General features: G+C 36.8%; 1 protein-coding gene across 3 annotated transcripts in view; it reads left to right on the top strand.

Annotated features, from left to right (window-relative positions):
* The window catches only part of PDE5A (phosphodiesterase 5A), a 140,234-nt gene that overhangs the window by 120,880 nt on the left and 5,146 nt on the right, over window positions 1-14,208 (top strand). For all 3 annotated transcript variants that reach the window (XM_024731995.1, XM_024731997.1, XM_024731996.1), the window contains exons 16-20: window positions 2,141-2,241; window positions 3,922-3,999; window positions 5,867-5,930; window positions 11,204-11,278; window positions 12,611-12,694. In XM_024731995.1, coding sequence (XP_024587763.1) covers window positions 2,141-2,241; window positions 3,922-3,999; window positions 5,867-5,930; window positions 11,204-11,278; window positions 12,611-12,694 — 402 coding nt within the window. The remainder of the gene's footprint in view (window positions 1-2,140; window positions 2,242-3,921; window positions 4,000-5,866; window positions 5,931-11,203; window positions 11,279-12,610; window positions 12,695-14,208) is intronic.

Below are 14,208 nucleotides of genomic sequence, written 5' to 3'. Positions count from 1 at the left end.
TGAGTGAAAGGGAACGCAATCACACCTCTTGGTGCGGGTGAAGGGATAAGAGTTATGTGGCCAGTTTGGGCACCTCCTTATAAATTCTGCACATGCTCTAGTACAGACTGCTACAGATGTGACTGTTTAACGTGAATTAGTTGATGTATGATTGGGAGGTAGGGGAATGATGTCAGTAAAATGTATAAGTTGTACTGTTTCATGAACAAGTTCTCTTGGGTGAGGTGCCAGAATTATGGGAGTTGAATTTTGACTTTCAGCAAGGAAGGAAGAAGCCCTCTGCTTGGCTCCTGCATGAGCAACCCTTTCGGTTGTTTTAGGAATATTGAAAATGGGCACTTAGCCCTGAGGCGCTCTCCCTCGCCTTGGGCTGCTCTGGGCCCACGGGAAGGAGGTTGCTCTTCCGTCAGCACCTCCCTTAGTACAGCCCCATTGTCTCCGCCATCCAGTTCCCCCTGTGCTGCCTCTGGGCTTCCACAAACCACCATTTCCACTCAGCTGTTTCTGTGCTTCTTTAATGTCCTCAGAGGCAGCCCCCAGACTTGCTAGCCTGGCCTGTCCAAGTTACCTCCAGAGGTGCCAGTTCTTGATTTGGTTTGTGCTCTGGTTATAAAGTTACATAGGCTTTGAGTGGTCTGCCCTAACACTGTTTCTCCCAAAAACCATGTTATTTTTAGTGTGGGGTTTTTCCGAACTGAGACTTCTCAGGAATGTGTGTGTCGAGTTATAGCAGCAATATCTGTACCTTCATTGGAATTTGCTGTCTTTGCCCTTCAGCTCAAACTTCAGTTTAATATCCTATTTAGTTTTAAACAAAATATGCTAACCTTTTATAAAAAAACATATTTTACAGTATGCCTATCATAGCTCTCTCTGTTATTAGATAACATAAAACTTATGTAATATATTATTACTTAACATAAAAGGAATCTGGTTGTATATATGGCTGGCCTCACATTATAAGGCCCATCTATATTCTGTCTTTGTAAGCACCAATACACAAAAATTTACAGCCTTTGTTTTTGGAAGGGAAAATAAAAATACAATACCAAAAGACATTTCTACTTTTCTACTTGAAATAGTTTTGTCTTAAAATAAATAAAAGTATCAGAATATAGTTTTGTTTTGCCCAGAATCTAAAGTGCCTTAATATTTAAAAATAATGTTTCTTGTGTAATCACATATTCATTAATTAGACGTATACCACAATTTCAGCATCAGTTATCCTCTAACCAATGTTTGAACCTGGCTCAGCAGTTTCCTTTCTTCAGAACAAATCCTTTACCTCCAGACCCTATTTCTAAGCTTCTGGGGTTTTTTCTCAGCCCTGAGGTTTAGGAAGCACATCTGACTCAATTTAAAGATGTTGTTTTGAGTATATTCTGGGTACCCAAGGTATGTTTTACTTAGTTCAAGATTAGAGAGTCACTGTGCTTTAAATTACAGGCAAGAAATACAAAATGATTACATAGCAAAAACTTTAGATAACTTGCACATGGATTAGCCACCTTTGAAATATTCCTTATAGATATTTCAACTCTTGCTTTCTTTATACCACCAGTAAGCACATCGTTGCTCACACCCTCTACCCATCTGTATTGGCATGTTCCTGAGGAATACACACTGTTCTCAATATGAAATTAAAATTATATGAATCTGCACCAGAAATGTTATTGGATTTATTACAGAAGCCATAGAGAAATGATTTTTAAAATAATCAATTGTTTACAATTTCCTCACCCTGTTCTTCACATCTATTAATACAGTTTTTGATTTTTCAAAGTTTTACTTGTTCTCAGATCATAGCAGTTACCCTGCCCAAAGGAAAAAGGTATATAATTATTAGATTTGGGGCCTGGACTAAAGCCTAAGGAGTAGAAGAGTTGGAGAAACATGCATACTTCGGCCCGTGAACCATCATGAAGCTGTTTTTTCTTGTATGACAAGGCGATGAGGGTGGGTGCATAGAGAGGAAACATTATTTCATGGTATTTACTTTATGTAAGCAGGTGTCCTCTATCTTCCTGAGTTCAGAATACTAGGCATGTGTTTAAGAGATGTGACTATTTTTTCAGATTTTGTTCTTAACAGCAGCTTCTCCAGGTGGAATGCTAATGATGGTTTTCTTTTTTTTATAAAGGGCAATCAGATTCTCAGTGGCCTCTCCATTGAAGGATATAAGACCACGCTGAAAATAATCAAGCAAGCTATTTTAGCTACAGACCTAGCACTGTACATTAAGTAAGTTTTAAGAAATATGTTGATAAATAGGTCTTGGATGTGTTTGCATTGTTTCAAACTTTAAAAATCCACACTGGGGTATTTTTAGATTATAAGGACAAATGTCCTGGCAAAGCTGTCTATCAAACTATGGAGCAGTTTCTCAAAGGAAGCCAGAAAAGTCTACTTCTTCTGCTTACTTAATGCTATAGAAATTACAGGATACAGAGTTATTTTTGATGTTTGTCTCTGAAATAATGTGCAAAGCAAATAACCATCTCAAGGTCATTCCAAGCTGGGTTGGCCAACCTAAAGATTATGTAGGCCATTTGCTTTTCCTCCTTTCCTTCTCTCCCCCAACTTCTGACCATTTCACAATTCCTTTATACTGTCATCCAAGCTTACGTGGGCTGGAAAAGGAGCTGAGTGCCAGACAAGTACATTTTGTTTCTTTTTATTGGATTTTGGCAAAAGAAGGATATTAATGCAGAACTTCAATGAAGTTAATGATTCAAAAATTAAAGTATGCATTAGAGTGTATTAGGGATGTAGGTATGTTTGCATCATTAAACTGCCTTTCTAAAAGCAAGGAAAGATGTTGCTGCCTTTGGGCAAGCATTCGTTTCCCACACAGAGACTGAGGTCTTTGCTGCAAGTTTGGGAGTGAGGGGAGTCCGGCAATCACACTCAAGGGATTTCCCAGGAACACAGGCCTCTCTCCCTCTGTACAAGGATGTGCATTATGGTTTTAGCCACTCTTTTAAGAAGTAAAAACAAACAGAAGAAACACACAAAACCATATACCAGATATCCACTGCTGTGCATCTGAAAGTAACTACATCTAAGAGTCTGTTTCCTTGGATTTTGGAGCACTTTAAAGTTAATTAGGGTAAAAGAAAATATAGTAAATTTCAGTGTATTCAAAATGATTGCAGAATAAAGATTATCAAATTACCAAGAATCTGAAAAATACCTGTAACCACAAAGGCTTCCCGACCCTTGTGGAGACCCACATGGGTCTCCCCTCTGAACCCTTTTGAAACCTCTTTTCATTTTTGGTACTTACTCACAGACGGGCAGTTTTGTTATGTAAGTTTCTCTTATGTTTGTGTCTTTGACTAGATTTTAAACACTGAAAGGAACTCATGTCTAATAATTTCCCAAGACACCTAACAATGTTGAGCACATAGAGGTATTCACTATACAGTGAATGAATATTAGTTTATACTTTACTTGGTCATTCTTTGCTTCAGAAGGACTTCACAACTTTATAGTGAAAGAGTAATTATTATGAACATTTTTTACGCTATACCATAATATATGTGAATGAGGTATAAGAAATTAAACTGAAAGCATATAGATCTTATTATGCCATACGCAAAATTTCTTAAATCATTCTTGGCATCAGACTTCTAACTCATATTGGTTCATTTTCTTAAAATCATGTTCAAGAATTGAAATTTCAATTATTTGTGATTCGTAGTTAAAAACGAGGTGAGATTTAATGTTTCAACCAAAGAATATGGTAGAAGAGAAGGTAAGGTATTTAAGATTTTTAAATGATAATTTTTATTCTAAGATGAGAAAAAACCATTAGAGATATTTTCCCCCTAAATTTTACTCCATGAGTCTTTCTAGACCAAAGGGATAAGAGCCTGGGGGACTCATCATAACTACGAAATATTTTTCTTTATTTTAAAGGAGGAGAGGAGAATTTTTTGAACTTATAAGAAAAAATCAATTCAACTTGGAAGATCCTCATCAAAAGGAATTGTTTTTGTAAGTAGGATTACTATCCTTAAAGCTGAAGTTTTGCTACCTAATTAATTTTATTGCAATTATTTGTTACAATGTGATGATCTTAGAGGCTGTCAGAATTCTTGAGTGTTGTACAGAAATGAATATTTACTTGAAAAGAAATGCATTTGCAAATTTAAGTGAATGAATCACTTTTGTCCTAGAAGGACCTTTAAAATGTGGTAGAGTATCAGTACCAGGCTATAGAGTTCCCTTGTTCATACTCACAATTCTTTGGAATTGAAGACCTGAAAATAGCATCCTAAAGGATGCAGGAGCGGGAACATGGCTGTGAAGTGTTTACTTCTCTTACGTGATAGCAGAGTAGCACTGTCAGAACTTAAGGGTTTCTGTTTTTCCTCACCTGTTCCTCTGTCCCTCCCTCCCATCCTTTGCTATTACTATCACTGCCTTTGTCATGACAAGAACTGGATCAATAAAAAAGAGCTAAGTGTCAATAATAAAGAAAAGACAGAGGTGGTAATACTAAGGATAGTGCTGTATTACAATTTTATAACCAACATTTCTTTAAATAGATTGGTATTACTTCACATGCAAACAAAGATGCAAATTATAAGGAAACATACAAATGCCCAGCTGTCTGTTCTCTCTAGTCATGCTTCACCTAAGAGTCTCAACGTGTTTTTAGAACAGTGCCTTAGAAAAGTACAGACACGCTACTGTGATTCGTGAACAGTTTTTCTCAATGACAAAAGTGGAATCTGACCACAATCCAAGACTGTGCCACAGTTTTCACTGCTCCACTCTCCTAACTTCTGACCTCTCGGCAGACAAGCACTCAGGACATCTAGTGCTTGCGTTGCCTCTTCCACTCTTCACAGTCCAGATTGTAGTTAAGCTCACACAGGTGCGTAGTCTTCTTTGGGGGAGGCAGTTTGTTACTGGCAAGTATTATTGAAATCCTTCATGATTAAAGATTTCTCTGGTGCACTCATTACTTGCGAGGGAGTTGGTATAAGAGATAGAATTAGAGGCAGAAAACTATTTTCTTTGTGGCCTAATATGGTTAGGGAGAACTTTTAGGTTGGGTTTCCCTAGAGGGACAAGTGATACAGTCCTTTACCTTAAGTGCTTCTATATGACAGTGATGGCCTTTTTGCCTATGTCTTCAAACAAATTAAAAGGATTAGATGGCAGATATTTGGACCTGACATGGGAAAACACTGCACTAAAGAGAGAACTATTTTCATACAGTAGTTTTATATAGTATTGAGTTGTAGATCACCTTGTCACAGACTCCAGACTCCAGTATGGTTTTCAACTTCTCTAACAAGCGAAGGAATAACCAGCATCATCCTTTCATTTCCCTCTTTTCTCCAGCAGATACTGTTCAATAATTCAAAGGCTTTTCACATAGGAGTCACTACATGTGTTCAGTGAATTAGGATGACCCACCATAGTTCTTGCTGTCATGGAACTTTTATCAGTAGGACAGCTGAAGTTATCCTTTAATGGTTAATTATTAGTAATCAGTGTGTTTTCATCATACTGTCACTGAGATTGGAAGACCAAAGTAAAAAAAATAATAATAGCAGGCAAGTTTTTGCTCAAAGGTTAATAACTTCTCTCCTGCTGCTAATCTGGAGATAAATGAGGCAGTGTGAAGGCAAATACCAGTAGTTCACTGGGTAACCAAAACAATGACACTGTGATATCACTGTATCAGCCCTGCTTCTATGTAAATTCTATTTCTGTTTCTTTAGTCTATAAACTGCCATCCTCATAGTTCAGAGGGTTTTAATTTAACTTTTTTATTAGTAACTATTTACTAGGGTTTATATTCACATAAAAGTAAACAGGAGTATTGGGCTTCTTCTTCCCTTAACAGAGCGATGCTGATGACAGCTTGTGATCTTTCTGCAATTACAAAACCCTGGCCTATCCAACAACGGGTATGTTGCTTAGTGATGATAAAAGTAATAATTAAAAAGTCAAAATAAGAAAAATCTTTGCTCTTAAATATAGTTTTTGAAGTATTTGGGGAACTTTTAATCTAAATTTTAAGTAGTATTAAAAGCAGATAATTGGACATAAACAGGTTTTCTTTTTTAGAGGACTCATTAGCACTTAATAATATTTGTAAGATATATTAAGAAAGAAAGCATCTATATTAACACAGCAAAACCTAGCTGTTGATAAAGCTTAATTCCAATACTACTGCTGGCTTAGTTGGGGATTTTATTTTTAACACATCCCTTTAATAATATTAAAGTTTAGAAGAAGCAAACTTAATTTTCTTACGGTTAGCGTATTAGGCTATACCTCAAATCTAAATAGGCATTAACAAGTAGAACTTAAACACTTCTGGTGCTTAGAAGTATAGAACGTGTTGATATAAGATGTCAGGAAGGATCTGATCAGGGCCTGTGGCTAGGAGGCTAGAAATACATCCTCTCTCTAAATAAGTAACTGCTGTAACATTTTGCAGTGGCGATAAAGGCCCTAAGCTAAAAGAAGGGGTGGGTATATATGCAGTGATGTGTATGTTGTAGTTTTATTTTTTGAGATTACATCTTGAATCCTAAATGTACTGCCTGAGATTATCGACCACTGCTGTTGGTCACAGCTCTGGGCTGCATAGTCATGGAGCCCAGTAATGACAGGCTCATCTCATGAAACAAATGCTGAGAAAACAGTATCAGGAATGCACTCTCCAATGTGCCAAAGCTGACATGCCACAAGCACTCAAGAAATGTCTTTATAGACCTTCCTGCTCCATAATAAATAAGACTATATGCCCATTTCCAAATAGGAAAGAGAATGGAAGAGGGAACAATTTGTCTTTTCATTTACTCTTTCTTTTTTCTAAATGAAACCCTGAAAAAGTACAGCAGTGAAGTTGGGGTCCAGACATAAAAAGCAACACTATAAAGCCTCTATAATTAAAACAGTTTGGTATTGGTGTCAGACCAGTGGAACATAATAGAACATTTAGAATTGCATAGAACGTTTAATATATAATAAAGATAGCATTTCAAATAACTGGGGGGAAAACAGACTTTACTAAATAAGGTTAGGATGATTTTCCCATCTTCCATAGCCAGATGGCAAAAGACGAAATTGGATCTATTCTGCATACTTCCAAATGGGGCATAGAGCTCAGTGCAGAGAATTAAACCATACAAGTACTAAATAAAAACGTTTATGGATTCTTTTATAAACAAGGAGTGAGAAAAGTTTCCTAACCATGGCTCAACATGCAGAATCAATAAAGGAAAAGACTGACAAATTTGATTACAAGAAAATTAAAAAATTAAGAAAATTTTTGCATGGCAAAGACACTATAAGCAAAGAAAGACAATGAAAAACAGGTAAAAATATTTGCAACTTTTATCTGATAGATAGTTAGTATCCCTAATATTAAAGAACTTCTTAAAAATAGAGAAGAAAAAGGCCAACAACCCTACCGGAAAATGGGCCAAAGATTTGAACAAAAAGTTGATAGAAAAAGAAATGTGAATGGCTCTTACTCATTTGAAAAGGTTCTCAGAACCTCAATCATAAGGAAAGATGCAAGTTAAAACTACACTGACACATGGAACTTCCCTGGCAGTCCAGTGGTTAAGATTCCGTGCTTCCACTGCCGGGGGCAGGGGTTCGATCCCTGGTCAGGGAACTAAGATCCTGCATGCCACGTGGTGTGGCCTTAAAAAAATGAAACAAAACAAAAAAACAAACAATCAAAAACTACACTGACACAAAAGAACTTGTACAGAATCTCATTACAATAACAGCGTTACTCCCAATAGTCAGAAACTAGAAACAATCCAAAAGTCTCTCAACAGGAGCGTGGATAAATGTATTGTAATACACTACTCCTTCACACAGTGGAGTACTGCTCAACAGTGAAAAGAAACTGAAACTGATACAGGCAACTACATGGATTAGTCTCATCAACAGTAAACTGAGCAAAAGAAGCCAGATACAAAAGAATACTGTTACGTCATTTATGTGGTGTTCTGGAAGAGGCAAAAGTAATTGATAGGATAGCGGTTGGCTGGGGAGGGAGGGAAGAAGGTGCAGGGATTCACTGTGCAAGGGCCTGAGGGCACCTTCTGGGTGACAGAAATATTCTGTTTCTTGGATGGGGTGTGTGTTACCTAGTTACATGCATTTATTAATATACTGAACTGTATACCCATGGTCTATGCAATTCACAGTATGTAAATTCTACTTCATTTAAAAAAAGCACTGAGACACCATTTCTCAATTGTCCAATTGGCAAACACCCAAAGGTTTCACAACATACTCTGTTGGGGAAGCTGTGGGAAAAAAAGGAATGCAAAATACTATAACCCTTTGGAAGTATATGAATACACAAATTCATTTACCATTACTCCTAAGAATGTTATCCCAAAGATGTACTGGCAAGAATATAAAAAGACATTTACACAGGCCTATTCATTTTAGTTCTATTTGTAATAGCAAACACTGGAAATAACCCAAATGTTCATTAATAGGTTACTGATTGAATAAACTGTAGTACATTTACATGATGAATCCTTTGCAACAGCAAAAAGAAATGAGAATTCTCTATATACTACTAGGGAGTGATTACAAAGATATAAGTAAAAAAAAAAAAAAAGCAAGGCAGAGAAAAATTGGTATGGTATCCTACCATTTATCTGAGAAGGAGATGAAATAATATATGTACATATTTGCTTATATTTTAAAAAAACAGAAGGATTAATCACAAAAAAGTTAATTTTTTCCCTCAGGGGAAGGAGGGAATAAGATAGAGGGAACAGAGATATAAGCTAGAGTTGCTTGCATGTACTTGTTTTGTAGATTTAATTTAGAACCATGTAAATTGCTCTTATAGTTATAAAATAAATTGAATTTTTAAAAAATCACTTAACCTTGAAAGTAAAATGAAACAAAATGATTTTGGTTGCAGAAACACACTGAGAGGGACTGTTTTATTCCAAGTGACATTAAAACAGTAATTTGACCATATAACTCTGGTGAGATGTACACTGAGAACAAAAAGAACTCCAAAAAAAAGAAACCTTTAAAACTGTTTTTAATCATGTTAGTGGTAATTTTGTATAGATATTCAGTCATCATTGTGGGTGATGTGGGATAAATGCAAATGAAAAATTATATTGGTATTGTTGAGAAGTAGGATTTTCAGCATGAGTAGAAAAAGATCTAAGGTGGATAAGGTTTTGCAGAAATCCCGTAGTTCTGAATTTGAATAGGAAATACTGTATGAACTTACGTTGTATCTTAGAGCTCCATCCATTAAAAGGGCTTAAAAAATAATGATCACCCTGGTAGTAATGAATGAACCTAGTGCCCAGATTGAGGTCTCCAAATACTTCATTTTAAAGGAATTAGGCCTCCACAATGAAATGGCTGATTGTGGTTCCAAAGCAGGCAATGTACAAGATGAGCCTAGAACATCTTGTTATAGCAGAAAGCAAGGACGCTATCAAAGACTGATGAAGCCATGTCAAAAGAACAAAGAAGCTAACTTAATATGCTCTCAACTGGCCAAAATGGAACAATGTCTGAGTGTCAGTGAGGATTGAAATACATTATAATGTTTAAATCCAAGAGTTCAAAATAATAATAAAAACAATAAAACAAAACCTTCCATAGCCATCTTTGGTGGATGCTTGAGAACCAAGTTATTTTTTTTTTTAATAGTAACTAAAGTAGAGAAAAATCACGTATTTCTCGTGCTTTACTTATACAAATTGTACTTTAGGGCAGGGGTCCCCAACCCTCGGGCCAAGGACTGGTACTGGTCCATGGCTTGTTAGGAACTGGGCCTCACAGCAGGAGGTGAGCGGTGGGTGAGCGACTGAAGCTTCATCTGTATTTACAGCCGCTCCCCATCGCTCCCATTACCGCCTGAGCTCTGCCTCCTGTCAGATCAGTGGTGACATTAGATTTTCATAGGAGTGCGAACCCTACTATGCTCTGCGCATGTGAGGGATCTAAGTTGCATGCTCCTTATGAGAATCTAATGCCTGATGATCTGAGGTGGAGCTGAGGTGATGCTAGCGCTGGGGAGTGGCTGCAAATACAGATTATCGTTAGCACAGAGGTCTGACTGCACAGAGACCATAATAAATCAGTTGCTTGCAGACTCATATCAGAACCCTATCAGTGAGTGGCAAGTGAAAACAAGCTCAGGGCTCCCACTGATTCTGCATTATGGTGAGTTGTACAATTACTTCATTATATATTACAATGTAATAATAATAGAAATAAAGGGCACAATAAATGTAACGCACTTGAGTCATCCCAAACCATCCCCCCCGACCCTGGTCCGTGGGAAAATTGTCTTCCACGAAACTGGTCCCTGGTGCCAAAAAGGTTGGGGACTGCTGCTTTAGGGTAACTAAATAATTGATATGGGGAACTTTATTTCAGCTATAAAGGAAAAAGGAATGATTGCTTTGCATATTACCTTTTTGCAGCCTCTTAATTAGTGAATCTAGACAAAGATCATGAAGGGTTGTTAATCTCACAAAGAGAAGCAACCAGGCATTATACAGCCCTTGAGAGAAGTACAGGGCAGTGCCTGTGAAACAGTCATGGCAAAAAAAAGGAAAAATTCAAGTCTCAATCTAATCAAGTGTCTAGATCTCATTACTGGTGTATGGAAATACAGGGTACAGAGAAACATTAAATTTCATCATGCGAACACAATCAACAAAATCCAGACAGTGGAATACTGCAGGATTAACAACCCAGTTTATTCAACAACAACCAAAATTATAAGGAATATTTTTAAAAGGAGAAGAGGAGGAACTGGTAGATTAAAAGAAACCTAAAAGGCATATCAATCAGTCTCAGTATATGGACCTGTTTGATACTGTGTTTTACACAGCACCGCATACAACAGATGCTTAATAAATATATCGTTGATTATGCATACAGATGGGCACACGGTACTTTTTTTCCACTGATTGATGAAGTTGAAATAATGTTGCTTTTTTCTGTGTAATTATAGAAGATTACAAACTCTAGCCTTTGTGATTAGGTACACATTAAAACAAATAAAATTTCTATTAGTTGTTACTGCTTTATTCTAATTTTACTGATGTGGTTGAAAGCTACAGCTTTGATAGATTTTATCTTCATTTAAAGTCTCTGTTTTACAGAGTAATATGCTTTTATTTACCCAAACTTAGTCTGTTATTGATTTCAGATAGCAGAACTTGTTGCCACTGAATTTTTTGACCAAGGAGACAGAGAGAGAAAAGAACTCAACATAGAGCCTGCTGTAAGTATGAGACCTTGCTGGTAGGAATTATTCATATACATTTTTTATTGTAGACTCTTTTTATGCTTCTATGAGATCTTAGGAACAGAATTTCTCGTTATTTTTAAAAACTTTTCTTACTAGAAGATTATACATGTTTGCTACAGAAAACAAGCAAATAACAAGTCATCATATTGTACCTATATTTTGTAATTTACTTTTTGCATTTAAATATCATAAGCCATTTTTCATTCTAACAGATGCTGTCTTATATATCATATATAATGGTTACATGAAATAGATGTAACCATAATTTACTTTTTGGTACAATGTTTGCCGAATTCACTATTACAAACAGCACTTTGATAAACATCTTTGTTGCTAAACATCTGTGGGCCATTTTTCATTACCTTGTTAGGATAAATTCCAGAATTGCTGTGTTGTAGGACACACAGATTTTAAAGATTTTTTGATACATACTGCCTTTTTGTATAGTGTAGGGAATCTCGAATACAAGAAGATTCTTCTTAAACCACTGGAGAAGTTTTTCCTGGAAATGAAGCATAGAGTCTTTTTTTTCAATTCAAATGAACATTTACTGAGCATTAAATGGGACATGGTTACGAGATGCCCCTCCTCTGTCTGTGTACCATTCCTTCTACCACTGCGCCACCAGGGAAGCCCTCCACTCTGCTTTTTATCCTCCACTGGGTACATCCTATGTCTCATTAGTCTTTTGCAGTTATTCAGTCTCCTATTATGTAGTAGTGGGCTTGTTCAGAAGCTCAGAATCTTCTCAGAAAATGGTGGGTAGCAGAGTGATGGTCGCAGCTAATGGAGAATTTGCTTCATTTTAAACAAGCACTGACACGTACTTTTTGCTCCCCATGGAGGTGCTGGGCTCGTCCGCTGCACCAGTCATGAGCTCCTGGGAATAAGCAGCAGTGACATCTGCATAATCTTCACTCAAAAAGCTCTCTGTGTGAATTGAATTGTAATCAACTGTGGCCTCAGTGGCTTTCCCACAAAGCTGAGAGTGTTTGATTCCACATCAGTAGACAGTTTGAAAGCATGTGTGTTCTCCAAATACATGTCAGCAGTGGACTCTAGGTCAGTGCCTGACTGTAGGTCAGCAGTTGATTCTAGGTCAGTGATCAACTCTGGGGGTCATGTGGGGAAAGTCACAGCCGGGGCGAACACGGGAGAGAGGACCAGGGCCTTCCTGAGTGTGGTAAGAAGGCAGGTAGGCAGGTATCTAGCCTTCCTCAGCTAACCCAGTGATTCATCTTTTTAGAGCCAACTTGCACTGTGTTCTTTAAGTAAATGCAGATCTGTGTGTGTCTGTGTTTTCAGGACCTAATGAACAGGGAGAAGAAAAACAAAATCCCAAGTATGCAAGTTGGATTCATAGATGCCATCTGCTTGCAACTGTATGAGGTATTTATTATGAAAACTACTAGACTTGCTAAAATTTGACCATGTTATGAATTAAAACCTAAAGTAAATTGAAGCGACTAACACCAGGAGTATATTTTTTGCGTCTTAATCAACAAACTAGAAATAAAATTATCAGGATAATTCCTTTTGCTAATGAACATGCTGTTTGTACTGAATAAGGAACACATTTTATATTTACTGTTTCTCAAAAATGTTAATTCATTAATGTATAACTACCTAGCGAGTGCCTACCACGTGCTGGGATCCAGCAAATTCGTGTAGGGAACGCTAAGAAAAATCATGTGCGAGCGCTACTGCCCTCAAGGAGGTATACTGTGCATACTCTATGTTCTTTTTAAGAGCATATTATTTTTAAGTCTGACTTTTGGCCTAAATAAGGAAAAATAGTTATCTAACTTTTTCTCATTGTCATAGTGTGGCTTAAGAAAATTTTTATGATGAGTAAAAGGCAGCGGCTAGAAGAATATTGCAGGTTCCCATTTCCATATACGTGCTGGCTTGGGTTTCATTTTGGGTTTTTTTTTTGCTTATTTATTTATCTTTTGGGTAAAGATATTCTCCCTAAAACATCCAATTTACTAGTTTTGATGTTCGTGCCCAAATATAGAAAGTAGATGCTGTCCTTGTCTTTAGAAGTTTAAACAGGAAACTGTCTTAAGTTTTAAGTATTTGGGAAAAGAACATTTATCATGGTGTAATCATAGACTGTCAAGACCAGAAGAAACCCTAGAAATCTTCTAATCCAGACATTTTCACAGATTCCGTCATTGAATCTGTTAAAAGGCCAACTTGCAGGGAGATGAAATGTTTGTCCCAAACAGGTAGTTAGTGGGAGAACTGTATTTAGAATCCAGTTCTCAGCCTGAGTCCAGGGTTCTAGCCAGTGGATGAATTTAAGAAAGAAGCTGTGGCTGAGGAGGGAAGGACAGGAGAGACAGCAAAAGAAAACAGGACAGAAGAACACTGGGTGTCAGGCCTCTGCACCACTGTCTCCCCACCTTTCTCGGCAATCTGTGCAGAAGTGTGTTCAGAGCAGTGTCTCCAACATCCCTGAATATCTCATTCTTTCTATAACAGATGCTTTTCTTGTGGATTGGATTAATAGTTCCTCAGTTGTAGACACTAATGTCTCTCTTGATTTTTTTTCCCCATGCCTGTAAATATAGTCAAACTAACAGTCAAATCACCCATTATAGATTTCATCCTTCTACATTTCCTACTTGTGCAAAGATTGATTTTATTTGACTCTCCTGTTGAATTCTATTTGATAAAGACATGCATTTTTACCATTATTACAGAAGTAATATGTTGTTATAGAAAAATCAGAATACGAAGAAGCAAAAAGATAAAATCACTTATAATTCTACTACTCTGAGATAACCACTGTTATCTCCTTTCAGTGCATATGCTTTATGACATTTTCACAAATTTTTCATTTAACAAAAATTGCTCTTTGCAATCCATAATATAAGATACATCTTTCTGTTTCAAAT

This window comes from Neophocaena asiaeorientalis, unplaced genomic scaffold (genome assembly GCF_003031525.2).
Source record: "Neophocaena asiaeorientalis asiaeorientalis breed wild unplaced genomic scaffold, Neophocaena_asiaeorientalis_V1.1 scaffold88, whole genome shotgun sequence".
NCBI classification, from domain to species: domain Eukaryota; kingdom Metazoa; phylum Chordata; class Mammalia; order Artiodactyla; family Phocoenidae; genus Neophocaena; species Neophocaena asiaeorientalis.
This window is presented reverse-complemented; position numbering and strand designations above follow the sequence as displayed.